Raw genomic sequence first — 21,255 nt, 5'->3', positions numbered from 1 at the left:
CCCTCCCTCCTTTCCCCCATCTTTCTTTGTTTTCTTTTTTCTGTTTTTTTGTTTTTGTTTTTGTTTTGAGACAAGGTTTCTCTGTGAGCCCAGGCTGTCCTAAAACGCACTCACACTGTAGACCAGGTTAGCCTTCAACTTAGAGATCTGCCTGCCTCTACCTCCCAAAGTGCTGGGATTAAAGCCATGTGCTGACACCACCTGGCTCCCCTTCCCTTTCCTATGTGTGTAGTTTCCCCTCAATACCATGCAATCCCTGGCAAACACCATCTGACCTCCAATTCCATCCAAGTATGACACGGAATGGAGTTGAAGTCCAGACTGCGAGTTCAAGCTTACTCACCAGTCAGCTCCAACCTTAGACACAGGTTCCCAGTAGGGAGTTTGCTACTCAGGTTTGCAACTACATCTTTGTGGATTCTCACATCTTTCTTGGATTTGATTACTCTGCTGGCACGGCTCATAGAATTATAGCAAACACAGTTACTTTTGATCCAGGCCGCCATGATGACAGTTGGGTGAAGAGTGACCCTTGGGGTGTGGAGCTGCCGTCTCTGGGCACTCATCCCTCAGGTAGCTCTGTGTGCTTAACCACTCCAAATTCTTCACATCTCCTGCTCCAGGGGTACTTTTTTTAAAAAGGGAGATGGGAACTGGGGATGAAATGCAGGGTCTTGTGCTCCTGAGGTAAGTGGTCGGCCACTGAGCCACACCCCTTGTTTAAGCTCTAGCTTTTTCTCCCCTTTCCTCTGATCACCCCCACGAATTCTGTTGTTGTAAGTACAGGTAGCGTTTCAGACAGAGATGTGCTGTTTTCCTCAGATTGGCTTCAAGCCTCCCCAGTCCATAGCCTCTTGGTATTCGGGGAACTCCAAAGGATTTTTGATGTTTTGTGGCAGTGTTGGGGTTCAGGACAAATACACCACCCCAGAATATGATTCAGGAGAAATTGTCAACCCCCGCCCCCCCCCAGTATGCTTCCTTTATGTTATTCTGAAGCCGTCCTTTTGTAAGAGACATTCAGGAAGAAACCTTGGTTAGGAAAACTATTTGCCTCAGGAAGTGGAGGGGTGCAGATAACAGCCATCACCAGAAAGATTTCCATCTGACAAAGAGCAGCAGTTCTTCCCCATTACAGAACGTGTGTGTCCTGCATGCTGCTACCCCCAGTCCTGCTCTATTTACAGAACGTGCCCTGCACTCTGCTGCGCGCAGCTCCCACTCTATTTACAGAACGTGTGTACCCTGTACCCTGCTGCATGCAGCCCCCACTCTTATTTACAGAACGTGTGTGCCCTGCACTCTGCTACCCCCAGTCCTGCTCTATTTACAGAACATGTGTACCCTGTACTCTACCCCCCGCAGACCCCACTCTATTCTACAGCTCTGCTTGCTGTGGAAGCTCCCATCAACTAAAGGGACTTCCATACTTATTGTCACTACACAGGTTTTTCTCCTGTTGGTCTGTCTTACATTAGCTGAAACAATAGCTGAGGCCAAGAACCCAGAACAAATGCTATGTAGTAATGGAAAAAAAAATAACCCTCCATATCCATTGTCAGCTCCTGCCTGTTGTTAATCTGTCCTGAGATCATCCCTGAGCTAGCGATGGGCTTCTCTGAGTCTGTTCTGCGCCTCACCTAAGCCTGGGCAGGAGCATGGTCGTCCTCTGTGCGACTTATCGTGAATGCCCTTGGTCTATTTCCAGCCCCTGAGCTAGGAGCTTTATCCAAGGCTGGGGTTGTATGGTCTGAATGCAGGGGCAGAAATGATGGAGGACTCCCTTACTTTTCCTACCAGGAGCTGCTCCTAGGCTCGGGATGCTAGGTGCCCTGATTGGTCTAAAAACACCGTTTCCTCTGAATCTGTTGATCAAAGTTCTAATCAAGAGGGGCTGGGACAAGAGAGGCTGAAATTAAGCCTGCAGGAAGGGACTTCATGGGGGCGGGGCCAAAGTAGGAGCATAGAGAACCCTTAAATAAGAGGCGCACTGGCTGCCAGGCAGTAAGTGCACAGCACAGACAATAGTGAGTAAGAAGCCCGGCTGCCTTCCGGTCTCCTCTTTCTGTCTGCAAGCCAAGTCAAGAAAGATGATGGAGCCCAGTGAATACCATGAATACCAAGCTAGAGGTGAGTAAAGCTTCGGAAGATGCTGTTGGGGACAGATGAGTGTTTGAGTTGCCTTGGGAGAGCAGGGCTTCAGCGCTGTTTCTCCTGAATGGGATGTGGAATGGTCCCTCATTCTTTGCCTCTCGTGTGCCTACTTCCACGATTGCTGCCTGTGCCTTGGGTTTCGTTTCCTCCTACCTGCCCACAAAATGAACTATTGTGATCCACTCCATTGCCTCATGAAATAGGGGGAAAAAAGTCTCAAATATTCGGTAGCACAAACTTTCTTAATATTCGTTTCTCTGTGTGAAGTAGTTTATTCTTTTAGTGGTCATACCTAAGTGTTCTCCGAGCGCCCTCTTCATACCAGCTTGCACGGAAAGCAAAGCCAGTTATCGTGTTGTCAGGCCTGGCTGTCCACAGAGGTAAGTGCCTAAAGGGAACTTTTAGGAGGACGCATCCAACAATGTGACTTGTGACACGATGCTTCAGTCCTGCTTCTTCCGTTTAGTACACATTAATCGAACTACACATCAACTTCAAATAAAGGTTCTTTTAGAAGCCAATGTGACAACAGAGAATTTTGAGTGTCTTTATAATTTTGTAATAGTCTCATCTCCACTAGAGAGGCCACAGTGCCTAACACTTGTTGGCTGTAAGTTAATATCCTGCTTTAAACCTCCCCTCTCTTCTTTCCTTGAGTCAACCTTTGTAAGGGGATGTGTAGCATATCATGTGCTTCTCAATGGTGCCGGTAGCTGAGAGAGAGGGTCCTTATCCTGCAGTGGGACACATTTTCCTATGAGACTGTCCCGGGATGAGTGGCCACTCTCTTATGTCTCCTGGGTACACTGCTGGGTGCCCAAGGCTGTGGGCAGGCTGAAGGAGTCAAGCCCCCTGGTGCCTCAGTTTTGCCTAGCCCTGGTTTTGTGTGTGGGAACTTTGCAGGAGCTGATGTAGAGGGAGTAAGTCAGGGTCCTTCCTTCTCTGCTCATTTTCTCCTCTGCAGGGAGAAGGTGAGGAGGGAAGGTTTCTGGCTGCTCACAGAAGGTACAAGGCGAGGGTGGGAGGAAGTGAGAGGTCATGAGAGAGCCCCTCTGAAGGCTAAGAGACAAAGAACAACTGGCCTGTGGTGGCTTCACTCGACAGCTTTCCTTCCTTCCTAGTCCTCACTCATTTGGTGCATCTATTTGAACGTGAAAGCCAGTGACAAGCCCCGAGGGACAGCATCAGGGAGAGGTGGGCCTCAGGTCTCTGGGGGTCCAGGTTGGGTCACAAGCTCCTGTCTGGGCTCTTGGCTGAACTTAAGTATGTCCGGCCGGAGTACCTCAGAAATGTGTGTGTGTGTGTGTGTGTGTGTGTGTGTGTGTGTGTGTAAACTTAGTTTTAATCAATGTTGCCAAATATATATATATATATATACATACATACATATATATATGTATGTGTATATATATATGTATATGGGTGGCTAGAATGGCTAGAGAAAGCTGATTTAATGAGTCTACTAAGATGTTGTCTCCTTTTATTAGAGCTGGGCGTGGCAGCTTTCATCTCTGTTGACAAAGAACATGGTACATGTGTGAGTATGTGAGAGTATGTGAGTGTGTGTGTTAACGTGAATGTGTAACAAGTTTAGGCTGCAAAAAAAAAAAAAAAAAAAAAACCCCATTAAGTTTCTGCTGTGAGGGCTGGAGAGATGGCTCAGTGGTTAAGAGCACTGACTGTTCTTCCAGAGGACCTGAGTTCAATTCCCAGCAACCACATGGTGGCTCACGACCATCTTTAATGAGATCTCACGCCCTCTTGGGTGTGTCTGAAGACAGCTACAATGTACTTATATATAAGTAAATAAATCTTTAAAAAAAAAAAAGTTTCTGCTGTGAGACTGTAAGGTAAAGGATCCATAGCTTCTGTCTCTGAGAAGAAAACAACAGGAGAGTGTGCGTACTGGCGGGTCAGGGAGAAGGAAAGAGGTGTTTCACTTTGGGGCTAACATTTTCCTGCTTTGCAGATTTTCCCCTTTGCTCATCTGTCCTCTCACGTGCTCTTCCCATCAGGCACTCACAATCTTACTCTCCAGGACACACGCTGGGGATCAGGTCTACCCTGCCCGTGAATCCAGCTCCTTTCACCAAGTCTTTTGATCTGGGTTCTCGGAGAGGGACAGGCGTGAATAGGCCAAGGAAGTGCGACCCGGTCCCTCTGCTTCTGTCCAGGGAAAGAGATGGTGGATTACATCTGCCAGTACCTGAGCACCGTGCGGGAGAGGCAGGTGACCCCAAATGTGAAGCCTGGGTACCTGCGAGCCCAGATACCTTCAAGTGCTCCTGAGGAACCCGACAGCTGGGATAGCATCTTTGGGGACATTGAGCAAATCATCATGCCTGGGGTAAGACATTGCAACTGCAGTGGTGATTCCAGATTCCAGGGTACACAGGAAAGGGTGTATTGCAGGAAACCCTTGCTTGAGTCAGAGTGGCAGGACAATACATCCCTCATCTCCTGACACCAGAGCTCATCTTCTGCCTGGAAGTAGGTTTCTTGTGCCAGCGTTGAGCTGTAGTGCTGGTGGGGAGGAGTCGAGGCCAGAAGTGTGGTCAGCTAGTGAGATGGGTGGAGACTTGGAGATTGGAGCCAGCGGGAGAGCAGAGATCTGAGGCAGTGCCTGCATTTCAATAGATAGGGCCAGGGACTCGCCCTTCCAGTCTCTGAAATGGAATGAAAGGGAGAATACAAGTCCTCAGAGGCACCACAGCAGCCAGGTTGGAAGACCGAGGCAGCTGTGAGCTCAGCAGCCACTCAGTCCCCTGTGTCCTTCTTACCAGGGAGGGCTGGTGATTGAGTTGTTTCTTGGGGACAGAAAAGAGCTTTTCTGGAATTACTAATATGTCCCAGGAGGAGAGAGCTATGCCAGCATCTCTTATCACCAGGAGTAATTCCGCTGGGATGACCCTGCTAACATCATCCCAGTTCCCTTCCCTGCCCTACACTGTGACGCAACAGCCCTTGATGAGCTAGCTGGTCCATCCTAGTGACCCATTTGACAGTCCAGGAAACTGAGGCTCCAAGAAGTTGACTATTTTGCCCCAGGTTCTGGGTGGCAGATCCGGATTTCAGCCTGAGCCATCTTACCCCAGAGGTTTTGTTCCCCCCTCCTCCCACTAGGCCACCCCAGACTGGCTCTGGCCTCAGCAACACTCATTCCATAAAACCACTTGGTTTATGGTTTGCTCCCATCTGTCTCCCAAAGGCTTTGGCCTTAGATGCGATGGATGTGCCCACAAGCTAGGATGAGAAAATGTTCGGACTCAGAAAGGGCCAAGTTTGCCGTGTAGTCTGTTTCACAAGCAGCTTTGAAAACTGTCAGCATGAGCGCAGTTTTATGCTTGGCCCTCGATAAGATTATCTCACCAATTTCGTTCTGTGAAGCCAGCGCAGCAGGGACTGGCTGTAATCAGAGTGGGACTGGGAGCAACTGTTAGGGCAGCTGATTCAGGAAGGAGTCCTTACCGTTTTTTTTTTTTTTCCCCCAGTGGGTGTGGCTACAGAGGCTCGTTTTGGGACTTAGAGGTCTGTCTGCTTTGATAAGGGCTCTTTTGGCTTATCAAGGCTGATTATTTTTTACAAGAACTGATAACTACATCTTGATAAGGCACTTATGGGGTTGGTGTGGGGTGGAGAGCCCTTCCCTAGATTCCAAATATGGTCGCTATGCACAGTGTGAACGAGGGCCTAATCTTCCTTCCATCTCATCTTCCAAGGCCCCGCTGGCCTCCTGAAAGCTAGCCCGGAAGCAGCTGGCCCCTTGCATTCTTATTAAAAACGAATGGTTTTCCTTTTATTTCCTAGATACTGAGAAGAAAAAGTTTCATTTTGTTTAAGTCTAAGCTGGGCCAGAAAGTGAGATTGAAAGAGCAGGCAGGCAGGCAGGCGGGCAGGCGGGCGGGTGGGAAGGGAGGCAGGCGGGCAGGCAAGCTTAGTGGGGAAAGGACCTTGCTGGCAAGCCTGAAGACCCTAGTTCAATCCCTGGGACCATGTGGTAGAAGGAAAGAACTGACTCCTCAGGTACACCTACACATAGAAACACAGACACACAGACACACGGACACAAAGATACATAGACACGCAGATACACAGACACACAGAATTAGAGATGGGGGGTAATAAAAATGTAAAAGTAAGAATGTAAGAGACTGAGAGAAGAGAGAGAAGGCAGGTTACAATTCTTCTTGGTTGTTTGGGCAGAGCCTGGAGTGAGTAGCCTTGGCACCTAGATGATGTTTGGAACCATGAGATTCTATCTCGATTGCTGCCACAACTGTTCATCTCTGCCAATCAGTAGAACAGGAATGAGGCTTGGACCTCACAGGGGTGCTGTGAAAATGAGAAACGACAAAGCTTGGAAAGTGGGAGATATTGGAACCCCTGCTGGCCTCCTGATTGGTTGAGAATTGAAGGAAGAGGTTGCTGACTAAGAGTCAAGTCTGGATATGTGGTGTGTCTGTTACCTAGGGGTTACCTCCTGGTTAATATTGCCACCTTACAAATGGTCAGTTTCTTGTTTGTGTCCATTTACTTAACAGTCCTAGGATTGATTTCTTTTATGATAAGGAGGTACAGAAGTGGTTTCTGGTTTTATAAGGGTCTGCCGAAGTGTATACGTATTTTGAGACCACCTTTGAGAAAAGTTAAAAATGGATCTCAAAGTTGACGGAGGAAGACATGGGGTTTCAGAACCTAAGTTCCCAAATCCCACAGCGAGTCAATGAGGACCTGAACCAGCCCAAGGGGAGCGATGGATCCTGTGACCTTGGGCTTCACTCCAACTCCCCTGCATGCACTGTGTGAAACAGTGTTTGAACTAGAAAGGTGGCCAATATTTGCTCACACAGAGCATAATGGATGCACCTAGGTGCTCTCTAGAGAGTTGCCAATTGGGGAAACGTTCACTCAGTGTTGCTCAGGCTCAGGGATCAGTGTGGGCTCTAGGAACTGAGGGAGGTCCCATGAGGAAAAATTCTAAGAATTAACAGGTTTTAGAGGGCCATGTCTTCTCGAGAAGTCAGAAGACACAGCTTCACTCAGAGGCAAAGGCAGGTGAAAGTGGGATAGCCTGGTGAGAAGGGTCATCACTGAACAGGTAAACTGCTGAGTGTGTGTGGTCCCTTGTAGGAGGGCCCTCCCCAGCTCCTTCCTGTATCTATCTCTGACCGTGGGGAGATACTTCCTGGGCTAGTATCTCTTCTCTGTCCCTACCTCTCCTGACGCCATCCCCACGGGAAGCCTAGGGCAGGTTAGGGTGTCTAACTGACTCACAGTAGGAGCTTTCTTTCTAGGGACCTCAGGGACCACTCAAACAATAATAGAGGCTTTGGCAAGAACAAAGAGGAAACACCTGTTTGCCCTTCAGACCTTACAGTTTCCATTTCCTTTTTATTTCTGGCAGGGAATCAGTGTGGGGCTAATGTGAGAGTCCTACCTCCATGTTACTGACACTTTTCCTAGTTCCTTTTTGATGTGGACGAATGTCCTCTTCTGATGAGCTAGCTCAGTGCAGATAGGTGGAGAGGAAAATTAGTAACGGACGCCTTACACTAACGGAGCGTCTCTCTGAAAAGTGTCTCCTCCACTTCTGCAGTTGTTTCTTTTTGCCCAGAGGTTCTCTGGAGGAAGAGAGGGCTTTCTGGACATGCCACCTGGTACCAACTCTGTGGTGTTGTGTGTTGTGTCTCTAGGTGGTTCACTGGCAGAGCCCCCACATGCACGCCTACTATCCGGCTCTCACCTCTTGGCCATCCCTGCTAGGAGATATGCTGGCTGATGCCATCAACTGCTTGGGGTTCACGTGGGTGAGTAGAAACACCTCTAGCCACTCGTACCTGGGAACATAACAGGGAGAGCCATTTCAGGGCAGAGGATGCATTCTGCTCTTTATCTCTGAAGGGGGTGTGTCTAATTATTCAGTTAATAATGTGGTGTTAATTGAAAATGAAAACACTAAATGTTATAATGCTGCATTATGGAAACTTGGTCTTTATACACATTATCTCATCTAATCCCAGAGACTCACGAGTACTGGTCCCATTTTATAGATGAGGAAATTGAGGTTTAAGTGGTTTAACTTCCTAAACTCACAGAGTTTAAACAGACTTTGATGAGATTCGAGTGGAGATCTGGTTATTTCTACAGTTTGTGACCTTTATGGGGCACTTTGACGTCTCTTGGGTCACAGCTTCCCCTGGGCTCTCTCTGAAGAGTTAGAGATATGCTCTGGGGTTTCCCTTAAGTTCTATTCAGCTCTGAGTGGTGCCAGAAGCCTCATGGAACATCCTTATCTTTTAAGCTTGAGCCTTAGCAGTGAGTGGGAGGTTGAGGAGGGTCTGAGTCCAGCTGTCATCTTGGGAAAGAACTCAGTAGCTTCTTAGTAAACACTTTCCCTTGGGCTTTAGAATATCAGCGGGATGTTTCAGGGACTTGGAGAGCCAAATGCAAGCCAATCATTTCTGGGCTGTTTCTCCGACCTCATTGAGGGTAGTGGCATGGATCCAAGGTCCCCATTCCTTCCCTTTTTGACAGAGGAGGGTAGCATGGGCAGAATGGCTGTTTGTATCCTGGGCCCTCAGGCTCAACTCCTCCTCTGCAGAAGCTCTCATTGATGTTGAGACAGAGATCTAGGACATCCTGGGGCTGGTGGGGGCATCTCAGTGCAAATGAAGGTCCTTCCTTTCTTTCAGGCTTCCAGCCCGGCCTGCACAGAGCTGGAGATGAACATCATGGACTGGCTGGCGAAGATGCTGGGGCTCCCGGACTTCTTCCTGCACCACCATCCCAGCAGCCAGGGGGGAGGCGTCTTGCAGGTACCTGTGATGACAACATTCCATCTCACACAGGGTCGTGATGAGCACAGAAAGCAAGGGAGAATCCTTCCCCACATTCTCCCGTCCTCCACAGAGTGTCTTTACACCACCCCACCACCACTGTCACTGCCACCACACCTCTTTCAACTGCCAGTTCATATATGCCCCTGTCTTCACCACATTCCCTTACTCGAAATAGATGGATTGAGCATCTGATGATTGGGGTCCCAGCTGTCCTTGACCTAGATTTCAGAGTTTACAGTTCGCCAAGTCTCCTCTGCTGTCTCATTACACCCTATGGCAAGGGGAAGTGGGGAGTAAGAAACAACCAGTTATGGGAAGAACTTCATTGCTCACACCCTCTGACCCCATCTTTTGGATAAATGACAGATGCTATCTCTCTCCAAATACTTCTGTTTTTCAGATAGGAACAGCTCAGGGCACAGCTCTGTGAGCCCCTCCATAGACCTAGAGCATTGGTGGGATGCTCTTGCCTCTTGATATCTGAGGGCCTGGTTTGGAGAACGGAGAGTCCCTGAATTCTAGAATTCTATGATTGTGCATACATAGCCTGGTCTTACAATCTATAAAAACAGATCATGATATTTCCCAAAAAAGTAGATGGGAGGATTAGATAAATAAAAAGTGAACCCCATCCCCATTCTGACAGATTCAATCAGATCCCTATGAGGAAGGTGAACTTGTACCTGTTGCAGACGTCCTGTGAGCAGAACTTGGGATATAGTTGGAAAAATTTACAGTATCTATTGTATACACTCTTGTTTCAATTCTTTGCTGTCCTTTGAGTCAGGGCTCTTCCTGTAGCCCAGGCTAGCCTGGAAATCACTATGTAGCCCAGGCTAACCCCCAACTCAATCCTCCTCCATCATCTTTCTGTGTACTGAGGTTACAGGTGTATGCCACCACACCTGGCTGGTGATTTTGCCCACCACTGGATCTTCTCAATGCCCCATCTCAGTGACCTTAAGATTTTACTGAAGTAGAGAGCTTGAATAACAGTTGCTAGATGGGAGAAAGAAGATTCTAACTCAGGAGTGCCTGAATCCAGATTAGACTTCCCCTGTGCTCATCGGCCATCTGAGTTTGAGCTATTCCTACATCCTTCTGAACGTCATCCCGCATCTGTAGTGACAGACAGCCACAGGCGTTTGAGGATCGAGTGTTCTGTAAACTATGGATTGTGGTACAGAGAGGAGATGAGGTCATTATTGATCTGTCTTCCTTGTTATTAAGTCCCGTTCGACCACTGACTATTCTGAGGGTCTGGTCTGCTCTACTGCCCATGTCAGGGTCCCCCTGGCTTTCTAGCAGATTCTGTCATCTGCAGTTCACCTGACTATTTCAAGAAGTAAGATCTGTGAGTGGGGAGAAATCCGAGATTTCTGAGACACTGCAGACATGTCTGGAGAAAAATCTCATCCTACCCCATCTTATTGTGGATGCTTTTGATTTGGTGGATAGAAGTGAGTTTCCAGAGGGGCAGTTAGCCCAAGTTGGTAAGAGTCATTGAAAACAAAACCAGACCCAAATCACCAGCCACTTGCACAAGCCAGTGCTCTCTCTAGAGTGTTCTTGTGGACGCAAACTTGATTTCATCCTGGAAAAACCAGAGGCCTCTCCTCCTCTCTTCTCTTGTCTTCTCCCTTCCCATCTTTTCCTTTTTCATTCTATTTGTGCTGTGGATCAAACACAGGGCTGAATGTGGGCTAAATAGGAGCTCTACTACTGAGATGTACTTCTGGTCCCAAATGTGTTTTTTTTTTTTTCTTTTCAATAAGTTTTACATGGTAAGCAAGCATAGCCACAAGAAATGGGAAATTCTCTTACTTGCTTCTGGAACATTTTTTCTTGTTTCTGCAGTCACTCTGAGAGGGGTTGGCATTGGTGAAAATTTACTCTCAGAATGCAGAATAGGTATGTGAGTGAGGGAGGAAGGAGGTTCTTGGGGAAGGAGTGTACTACTCCCTTACTAATTGTGACCACACACATGGACACACACACACACACACAGACAAACATACATACACAGACACTCAAAACAGACATATACAAACATACATACACTGACACACACAGACACACACAGACACACACACACATGCACACCATACATAGGTCCATCATACCCAGGGAACAGGATCTAGAGAGGCTGACACAATACAATTGGTAATCCCTCTCCACTACAGAGCACTGTCAGCGAATCCACTTTAATTGCCCTGCTGGCAGCAAGGAAGAACAAAATCCTAGAAATGAAAGCGCATGAGCCCAATGCTGATGAGTCCTCTCTGAACGCTCGTCTTGTTGCCTATGCCTCTGACCAGGTAAGTTGCTTGACAGAGTCTACACCCTCATGTCAGGGCTTGGCTTTAGGGGTCTTAGTACTTGTGTAACTCTCATCTATACCTGTGAATCCTGGGTTTCGGGGAAGTTTGAGCCTGGGGGTTGATTTCAGAAACCACAATGAATGCCAGTTTCAAACATGGGTATTAGAGTCCTTCAGTCTTGGCCTTTGACTGTTCCTGGTCATACTCATGATGACTGTTTTCCTGGGCCCATTAGGCTCACTCTTCAGTGGAGAAGGCTGGCTTGATTTCCCTTGTGAAGATCAAATTTCTGCCTGTGGACGACAACTTCTCACTCCGAGGAGAAGCTCTCCAGAAGGCCATCGAGGAAGACAAGCAACAGGGCTTGGTGCCTGTGTTTGTAAGTCAGAATGCAATTTAAGATCAGTGTGCTAGCACATGGGTGTTAGCAACCGAGGGACTTTGACAGAATCCTGGTAAGTGATATGCTTCAAACAGAAGCAGAGAAAGCCTTAAATTTAGTGTTTTACAAATTATGAGGTGTCTGTCCTTCCTTCTTTTCTTCTTTCCTTCCTTTCTCCTTTCTCCTTCCTTTCATCCGTCTGTTCTTCCTTTCATCCATCTGTTCTCTCTCTCTTTCTTCCTTCCTTTCTTCCTCCCTTTCTTTCTTTCTTTCTTTCTTTCTCTCTTTCTTTTTTTCTTTCTTTCTTTTTCTGAGATTGGGTCTCTCTGTGAAGGCCTAAACTCACAGAGACCTATCTGCCTCTGCTCTTGAGTGCTGGGATTAAAGACGGCCACCACCATACCTAGTGGAACCTTCATTTTAAATGTACATGTGTATGGAATAGGTTGCTGTGTAAAATAGATTTCTTAGTGCAAGTTGTGATAGGATACACTGTTCTGGGTGAGGAGGCTCAGATGCAGGTGATATCAGGGGAAAAGTCTTTGTTCAGGCCCAGTGTGTCATGTGAATCTTCATTTTCCCTAGGTCTGTGCAACCTTAGGGACCACTGGAGTCTGTGCATTTGACAAGCTGTCAGAGCTGGGGCCCATCTGTAAGTATCTGTCCTTATTGGTTAGGAAGATAAGGGATAACATTTGAAATATTTGCTAGAACAAGAATCTGGAACCAGCTTCACTGAATTATTTTCTTTGGTCAGTTTGGTGGTGAGGGAGGAAGGGAAAATGCCAAAGGTTATGAGAGTCAGTCTCCAGCAGCACAGGTCATTGGGCTTTTCCTAATGGTGAGATAAAAGTCAGAAATTCTATATTTTGCATTATGCCAAAAATTCTGTGTTTATTTTGCATTATGTACTCTGTTCTCCACTGCTGCAACAAATACCTTAGATGATGAAATTGTAGAAACACTTCATTTTGGCTCACAGTTTTGAAGTCCATAATCAATTGACCCTGTCACTTTTGGACCCCCGAATGAGGCACCAATATGGGTGTATGTTGGAGCAAAACAAGTACCACATCACAAGCCAGGGAAGGAGAGAGGAGGAGAGATCAGGGTCCCACCACCAATTAAAACTACACCCCAGTGACCTCCTGATATACTCTACCTTTTAAAGCCCCTCCTCCCCCAGTATGGCTGCCCTGTGGATCAAGCTTTTAACACATGAGCCTTTCGAGGACATAGAACAATCGAGCTACAGAAGACCCTCAAGCTTTCACATCCCCTCACTAGTGATGTTGCAATCTGGTCAGAGCAGGCTGTATTGAAAACAGAGTGAGTGACACTCAGTGAAATATTTACTTCTGCTTCTGGAGAGAAAGGGGGCAGATCAAGGGAAGCCACAGGATGGATAAGACACCCATATGTAATTGCTTGATCCCCTGTGAGAAGCCCACCAAGGACAGACATCTCTCTAAGTGTGTTAGATGCACTGATGTTGCTTTCTGGGCTTAGAGCAGTTGGATTTTGTGCTAGGACGTTCCAGGTTGAGGCCCAGGATGTAATGGTCCTCTGCCCGGTGAGAGAAGACCCCATGCCTGCTTCAGTCTCACCTCCTATGCAAACACCCTGTCACCTCCTCTCCATAACCCTTGCTGGCTCCTTTAGCAAAGTATGTCATCCTTTTCCAGATCTTCTCTCTGCAGCCTGCCATGGCGTGGGATAGGTGAGCAATGCCTTTTGGCTGGCAGTAGCTCTTTCATGTCTCCCTCTAGCAGGTGACTTTTGCTTTCCCAGGTGCCAGGGAGGGACTGTGGCTCCACGTCGATGCTGCTTATGCAGGAACAGCCTTTCTGTGCCCTGAGCTCCGGGGCTTCCTGAAGGGCATTGAGTACGCCGACTCCTTCACCTTTAACCCTTCCAAGTGGATGATGGTGCACTTTGACTGCACTGGGTTCTGGTGAGTTGAGCTCTCCACATGGGGAACTGCCTCGCTTCCTGAGAGAGACCTCAGCCGCTAAGACCCATTTGAAAACCCACAGGGTCAAGGACAAGTACAAGCTACAGCAGACCTTCAGTGTGAACCCCATCTACCTCAGACATGCGAACTCTGGTGTCGCCACTGACTTCATGGTGAGTCTCCGGGAGTGGGAAGCCTCCCGGCTGCTAGGATAGGGACTGTGAACCGACCCCTGAGGTTTTTGCATGGTTTCTGCCTCCAGAAGCAGCACGCTATGAGTCTATCACACAGTTTTCCACTGGATACCCTTGATTTCAAGTTGTGCATAAGCACACAGAATGAAATCCAGAAAACGTAAAAGAAAAAAAATCCTAGAAAAATCACAACTCCTGAGTCTTTTTGGCTTGTTTTCTTCCCAGAAGTGTTCTCTCTGCCACAGGTAGACCAGCTAGCTCCTTTTACCATCTTTGGAGATCTATCTTTCACCTGTCTGTCTGTCCATCCATCTGACTGTCTGTCCATCTGTCTGCCTCTATCAATCATCCATCTATCCATCCGTCCATCTGTCCGTCCATCCATCTCTATCATCCATCTATCCATCCATCCATCTGTCCACCTATACGTCCATCCATCCATCTGTCAATCTGTCTGTCTGTTGCTTACTGTCCAGCAGGAGGGCGTGGATGATTTCCTCGGGTGAGAAAAAGGCTCTTAATTTAATTGCTTTCATAACACTCTCCTTAACCTGGGCCACGCAGGGGCTCTGCATGGAGGCTGAGATGCTGACACCCTCTGCAAAGCTCTGGCTGCCTCCCGCCTTCCAGGCTATGCATCCCAATTCCTCAGGCTTAGGGTTTCAGCATGCACCGTGTCCTAGGGGAGCAGGTCCTTCATATTTGCTCTTCAGTTTGAAGATGACCTTTTAGGTGAGATTGGGATGTGCATAAGCGTGTCACGCATCACATGGCTGTTTGGGAAACCATTGAAAGTCCCTGGGAACATAGCACTGACTTCATAGGGGCTCCTGAGGTTTCCATGGGACCACGCATGTCAGTCACTTAGCACAGTGTTTGGGTGGTGATTGCACAACAAGCAGTATGCACAAAATGCCAGAAACGTCTTCATTTAAGCTTCAGGGGCTTGCTATTGTGACGTGGCCAAGGCCAGACTGCATGTACTCTGCTCTCCTCTGAAGGGCCTCACTGGTCCTAGACAAGCAGCTTGGGTTCTGTCTAGGTTTTTCTCTCTGTAAACAGAGAAAGGAGCAGTTCTGCATTCTAATTCTGCTGTGAGAATCGAATGAATTAACATAGCAACACAAGGGCAGTGTAGCCTGGTAATCTTGGTGAAGAACTGGTTTGTTTTTCTCCCCGTACAACCAAAGTGCCTTTCCCTTTCATTTAGTTCTATACCACTGTGCCATTGTTATCGCTCGATTAAACGGAAGGTCATCCTGGGAAGGTAGTTTCTGGAGGTTTAGGATCGCTTAATTAAATGGATGATCGTCTTGTGAAGACAGTTTCTGGAGGTTTAGGAACGCTTTGGAGTTGCAGATAGTAAGCTTACAAACACTGCTGGGGATCAATCAGGGCCTCCTGCACACTAGGCAAGTTCTCTACCCACTGAGCCCTGCTGTGTCCTTAAATCTCTGTTGTTATGTTTGTGATTCTAGCATCCCCTGGGACCGTGTCTTAAAGTAGACTCATGACTCAGTTAAGCCTTGTGTGCTCTGATGTTTTGTAAGAAACTGCTGGATCTCTGGCAATGCCTTTCTCTGCTGCTTTGGGAGGCTTCCATCATGGCTCTGCTGTGGAATCTAGTGGATCTGATTTCCAGACCTATGAAGGCACTTCTAGAACAATGAGGTTGCTCTTTGTATCATAATACCAAGGTCCTTGTAGCTGCTTCAAGCTTTTTTGTGCCCAAGGGGCTACAGTTTGAGTAGAAGCCTACCCCTGCTCCAAGAGGATCTGGAAGCATTGCAGTGTCCCAGATGCTTAGCTTGGGGGGAGGGAGCCTCTGGAATCAGGACTGGGGTCTCTGTTGTCAGCAAAGCTTCCCTCCACTCCATTCTATACCTCTCCAGAGGCAGAGAAAACACCAACAGCAGGGAGATCCATAATCCTTGAGGAGACATGTGCAGCTGAGGAAGTTCCATGCCAGTCTTTATAAGCTCAAACCGGGGCATTTTATAGGGTGCGCTAAGCACCCACTCACCCTGATGAATGTCTTAGGACAAGGGTAGAGTAGGCTGCTTCAGAGGTTTTGTCCTTTCCTAAGGTTTTGCTGCCCTCTACTGGATGACAGTAGAAGTCCTGTGCTCCTTCCCTCCCCCCTTCCTCCCCCCTCCCTCCGCCCCCCCCCCCCCCCTAGGTCTTTCTAGGTAGACTTGGCTGTCTGGAACGCTACATGTAGACCAGGCCGGCCTTGATCTCAGTTTCTGCTGTTTCCCTTTCTGGGAAGCGCCTTTTGTTCTATGCTATCGATGTGATATAGTGAGGTAGCCCTGCCAAAGTCACACAGGGTAAGGAGTCGGGCAGAACTGAAGGGAAGCCCAGGTCTGCCAGGCTTCACTGTCCAAGCTCTTAGTCACCGTACTTTAAGCCACTACCCATGTTGAGAAGAACAGACATAGAATTTTTAATTTCTGCTAGTCAAGGAACTTGCCTCGAGTTTCTAGGCTGGGATGAAATACTTAAAATAGCAGTTTACGCAAGGTCACTCTCCGTTCCAGGTCTCAGGCTTGGAGGCTACTTGTCCCGCTCTAACTGTGCAGCCCTGCCCAGATAAGCTGGTCTTGGTTTGCTCCTTAGCAACGGCTTTGGGAGTCAGGGCGACACCAGGGGATCCCAGGAGTGCTGGGCAGGCAACGCATAATGCTAAGAGTGCCCTAGGGAGTGGGCACGCTGCTTCTAACCATGAGCTCCTGTGTTATTTGTTTCTAGCATTGGCAGATCCCCTTGAGCCGGCGCTTTCGCTCCATTAAGCTGTGGTTTGTGATTCGGTCCTTCGGGGTGAAGAATCTTCAAGCACATGTCAGACACGTACGTAGTGTGAGAGCCATGGGACTGAACCCATGATGCTTTGCGTTTTCATGGGAAGGAGGACTAGCCTGGGTTTCATAAATCTGCCCAGGGGATCCTTGGTGTCTGGCTCAGGTGGTAGGGCGCACAGAGGGGCTTCTGATTGGTTATCTGGAGGAACACTGATCTCCTGTAACCCCAGCGGGTTGTCTGTGATTTGTGGTTCACATTGTTTATCTTCTAACAGTCAACACTAAGCACAACGTCCTCTGTGCTTCTGGTATTCCTTGCTCTACTGCTTCCCTGAGAATCTCACCTTTCCTACTGTGTTTGAGAACTGACTATTCAAAAGCCTAGTTTGCAGAAAGAGAAAGTGAAAGTAGGTCAAAGAGCAGTGTATGTGGTCAAAGTAGCACCACAGCTATCTTTTCAAAAAAGAGTGGTTCCAGGTTGGCCAATGGTTGTTGTGGCTCCCTGGTGAATGGTATGTCAACACAGGCACACCCGCTCTTATCCCTTCTAGGTGGGGTCTGTAGTGAGCACACTATCAGTACTGTGTCCTCCTCTCCCCTGGCCTCTGCTCTGTCTCACACACAGCTTGCTTCATAGGAGGGAAGAGAATAGGGCAGGAGGAGAACATCTTATTAACCAGAAGACCCACTTTCCACCATCCAAGCCTTGGGAGAATCATCCTCCTTTGGATTCTAGAAAGTGAGGATGCTGAAGAAGATGGGCTCTGAAGGGGCCACACCCGAGATGCCATAGTGGGACCTGTGAAGGGGACATGGAGAATATTGACAGGGCAGGTGGTGAAAATGGGCCTGGAAGAAAGGAGTTACAGGAGAGAATCATAATCAGGTTAGAAATGAGGTGTGAACTCATAAAGAGCTGGACAACAGTTAGTGTGCTTTTCCTAGACACACGCACACGCACAACTTCTTAGGGCTCAAGTGGGGACGTAGCTCCATTTGGTACGTGCATGCTGGTAGTTCCACGGTGGGGAGGTAGAGGCAGAAGGATCAATGGTACAAGGTCATCCTTGGCTACACAGTAAGTTTAAGCCAGTCTCGGATACATGAGAGAAAGCCTTTCTCGAAAGAAAAGGAAAGAAAAGAAAAGAAAAGAAAAGGAAAGAAAAGAAAAGAAAAGGTTCGTGAGGCAGTGGTGAGAGCTTGAAATAGACTAGAGAGCGAAAGGGGAGCAGGTAGAGGTTGGTTCAAAGGGCACTGTCTCCTCACAGTCAAGCACAGCAGCTGAAGCTCTTGTCTTCTAAAACAGAACATCAGGTGGGAGTTCCAGCCCATAAAAAACAAAACTCACTTAGCAGGGGCTGGAGAGATGGCTCAGCCGTTAAGAGCACTAGTCGCTCTTCCAGAGGTCCTGAGTTCAATTCCCAGCAACCACATCTGTAATGGGATCCAATGCCCTCTTTTGGCATGCAGGTACACATGCAGACAGAGCACTAACATACATTAAATAGGTAGCTCTTTAGAAAAAAATCAATTAGCAAAGAGTGTGTGAGAGTCTCAGACTGGGATCCATGTGCCGTGTCTGTCACTTCCTTTCCTCCCCACCACACAGGTCTCATTATGTAGGTCTTGCTAGTCTGGAACTCAGTATGGAGACCAGACTGGCTTTGAACACACACACACACACACACACACACACACACGTAGTGTGACATTACCTATATTCAATATCGAGTGACTATTGCTATTTCCAGAACATTTCACCATTCCAAGAAGAAACTCTGAACCTATTAATTAGATACAAAGGGTTTTCCATGGCGTAGGTGGTAGTGCTACATAAAATACAGGCTCCCCGTGAAGAGTCAGTAATAAGGAAGGACCTTTAAGCCATGGAGTGTGAGGAGCTCGGCGAGGTGTGGGAAGTCAGTAGATATGGCTCAGCCTCCTCTGCTTTCTTTGGGCACGGGGTTTGGCTGTTGCTGGCTCCCTTGGCCGATGGGGAAGCCGAGAAGCCAGAGTGGGAGGCTGGTTGCTGAGTTAGAAAGCACCGGCTTGGGGTTGGGGATTTAGCTCAGTGGTAGAGCGCTTGCCTAGCAAGCACAAGGCCCTGGGTTCGGTCCCCAGCTCCAAAAAAAAAGAACCAAAAAAAAAAAAAAAAAAAAAAAGAAAGAAAGAAAGCACCGGCTTTTGCATCCTGGGGCTAAGCTGAAAGACGCAAGGTCTCTGTGTGGGTGATGTGACAGAAGACGAGACAGCAGAGGTCTGCTAGCTTGACTGTGAGTGAGACAGGCAGGCAGCAGCCACACAGGTCTCAGGATCCATCCGTGTCTCTGGTCTAAAGTTGTTGGACGGTGGTATCAAAGGGGATACAATTTGGCTTTGGCCTATTAATGGCAATTTTCTTTGTATTTACAATTCCAGGGTACAGACATGGCTAAATACTTTGAATCTCTAGTCAGGAGCGACCCTGTTTTCGAAATTCCTGCTGAGAGGCACCTTGGTCTGGTGGTTTTTCGTCTGAAGGTAATGTGCTCCCTGAGAAGGATGCTTCTGTTCCAGAGTTGAGGGGTACGGTGTCTCTCAGACCAGTAAATGCTGGGCCTCAGGGAGCGCTTACAAGCAGCGCGATGTAGGGTTCAATTCTTTTGTTCTTCATCTAGGGTCCCAACTGTCTCACAGAAAGTGTGTTAAAGGAAATAGCCAAAACTGGCCAGGTCTTCCTCATCCCAGCCACTATCCAGGACAAGCTGATCATCCGTTTCACCGTGACGTCCCAGTTCACCACCAAGGATGACATCCTGAGAGATTGGAACCTCATCCGAGAGGCTGCTAACCTTGTCCTGAGCCAGCACTGCACTTCTCAGCCGAGCCCTCGGGCCAAGAACCTTATTCCACCGCCGGTGACCAGAGACTCCAAAGACCTGACCAATGGGCTATCCCTGGAGTCTGTCAATGAGGGAGGAGATGACCCAGTACAGGTCCGGAAGATCTTCAGGCTGCCAGGAGACAGTCTGGAAACGACAATGGATCCCTTTGATGATTGCTTCTCAGAAGAGGCCTCCGATACCACCAAGCACAAGCTGTCGTCCTTTCTGTTCAGTTACTTGTCGGTACAGAACAAGAAGAAGACAATGCGGTCCCTCAGCTGCAACAGTATGCCTATGAGTGCCCAGAAGTCACCTCCCCCAGATGCTTCCGTGAAGCATGGGGGCTTCTTCCGGGCCAGAATCTTTTCTGGGTTCCCAGAAGAAATGATGATGATGAAGAAAGGTGGCTTCAAAAAGCTGATCAAGTTCTACAGTGTTCCCAGCTTTCCTGAATGCAGCTCTCAGTGTGGTACCCTCCAGCTGCCCTGCTGCCCTCTGCAGGCCATGGTGTAGGTGACGGGAGTCTTCAATCAGAATGCAAGGGTGTGCTTCAGGGAGTTCGGGAACCCTTGAAATTGTGTGCAGTTTGTGTGCTTATTATGTATGTGTGTGCATCTTGAGGGAAGTAAGCCCATAATTTTGATCATAGCCTCACAGGGGTTCATGACCCACAATAGATTGGAATTGGGCAGTTTAAGCTGGCATGCTTCAGAGGGTTGCAGGGGCTTGTGTGACAGAAGGGGCTGAGAGAGCAGTGTCCTGTTAAGCTTGTAATGTAAAAAACAACCTAGAAATAAATTGTGCCTATATCTAAAATAAAGCATAGTCTGTCTTAATCGATAGCCAAAACATCAAGACGAAGCAGGTAACGTGTTGGATGTGCAATGCTTGCGTCCCGTCTTGCTTTTCCTAAGGCTGAAGATTAAAAAAAAAAAAAAAACAGATTTATTTAATTTGTGTATATGAGAACACTGTAGCTGTCTTCAGACACACCAGAAGAGGGCATCAGATCCCATTACAGATGGTTGTGAGCCACCATGTGGTTGCTGGGAATTGAACTCAGGACCTCTGGAAGAGCAGTCAGTGCTCTTAACCACTGAGCCATCTCTCCAGCCCCTGAAGATCTTAATTCAATTCTGAGAAAGTAGAGTTGGAGAATCCCTTGGTAGAAGCAAGGAAAGTAGTTTGTTGTTTGAGACATGGGCTAACTATAGAGCCCTGGCTAGCCTGGAACTCACTCTGTAGACCAGGCTGGCCACAGACGCCCAAGTGCTGGAATTAAAGGTATGTGCCTCCGTGTTGGTGCCAGGAGTTTGTATTTTTAAAGTCTCAGTTCTCAAGTAACACTGTAGTTTCCACCGTGCTCATGGAAGGCTTTGTGACCCCAGGCCAAGGTGCTCTCATTTATAAACTGCCTTGCCATGACCTATGCAGGCGGCTTAAAAACAAAACAAAACAACAGAGATCACTGATTCCTGGGGCTGGATACACACTTGCAATGTGGAAGACTGGAGTTCAGTTCCCAGTACCCATGTCAGGAGGTTTACAACTGCCTGCAACTCAAGGGCCAGGGGACCAGAAACCTGTGACTTCCTCAGGCACATGAACTCACATCCATAGACACAGACACACAGACACATAGAAAGACAGACAGACAGACACACACAGAATGACAGATAATTAAAAATGAAATAAATCTTAAAAGAAGACTGATTCCTCCCTTTCATCCCCCCAAATACTGGGCTA

The 21,255-nt window shown here is 47.9% G+C and overlaps 1 protein-coding gene across 1 annotated transcript; it reads left to right on the top strand.

Moving 5' to 3' along the window:
• The first annotated feature begins 2,022 nt into the window (after positions 1-2,022).
• On the top strand, positions 2,023-20,325 carry Hdc (histidine decarboxylase). The gene is given in 12 exon segments (NM_017016.2): positions 2,023-2,130; positions 4,329-4,501; positions 7,848-7,961; positions 8,847-8,969; positions 11,177-11,311; positions 11,550-11,693; positions 12,282-12,348; positions 13,488-13,650; positions 13,733-13,823; positions 16,596-16,694; positions 19,064-19,165; positions 19,303-20,325. Coding segments are annotated over 12 exon segments (1,971 nt in total). The 5' UTR covers positions 2,023-2,090; the 3' UTR covers positions 20,023-20,325.
• The last annotated feature ends 930 nt before the right edge of the window (positions 20,326-21,255 follow it).

Source organism: Rattus norvegicus, chromosome 3, assembly GCF_021556685.1.
Source record: "Rattus norvegicus strain SHRSP/BbbUtx chromosome 3, alternate assembly SHRSP_T2T, whole genome shotgun sequence".
In the NCBI taxonomy this organism is placed as follows: Eukaryota; Metazoa; Chordata; class Mammalia; order Rodentia; family Muridae; genus Rattus; species Rattus norvegicus.
The sequence above is the reverse complement of the archived record's forward strand: the minus strand, read 5'-3'. Positions and strand labels throughout refer to the sequence as shown.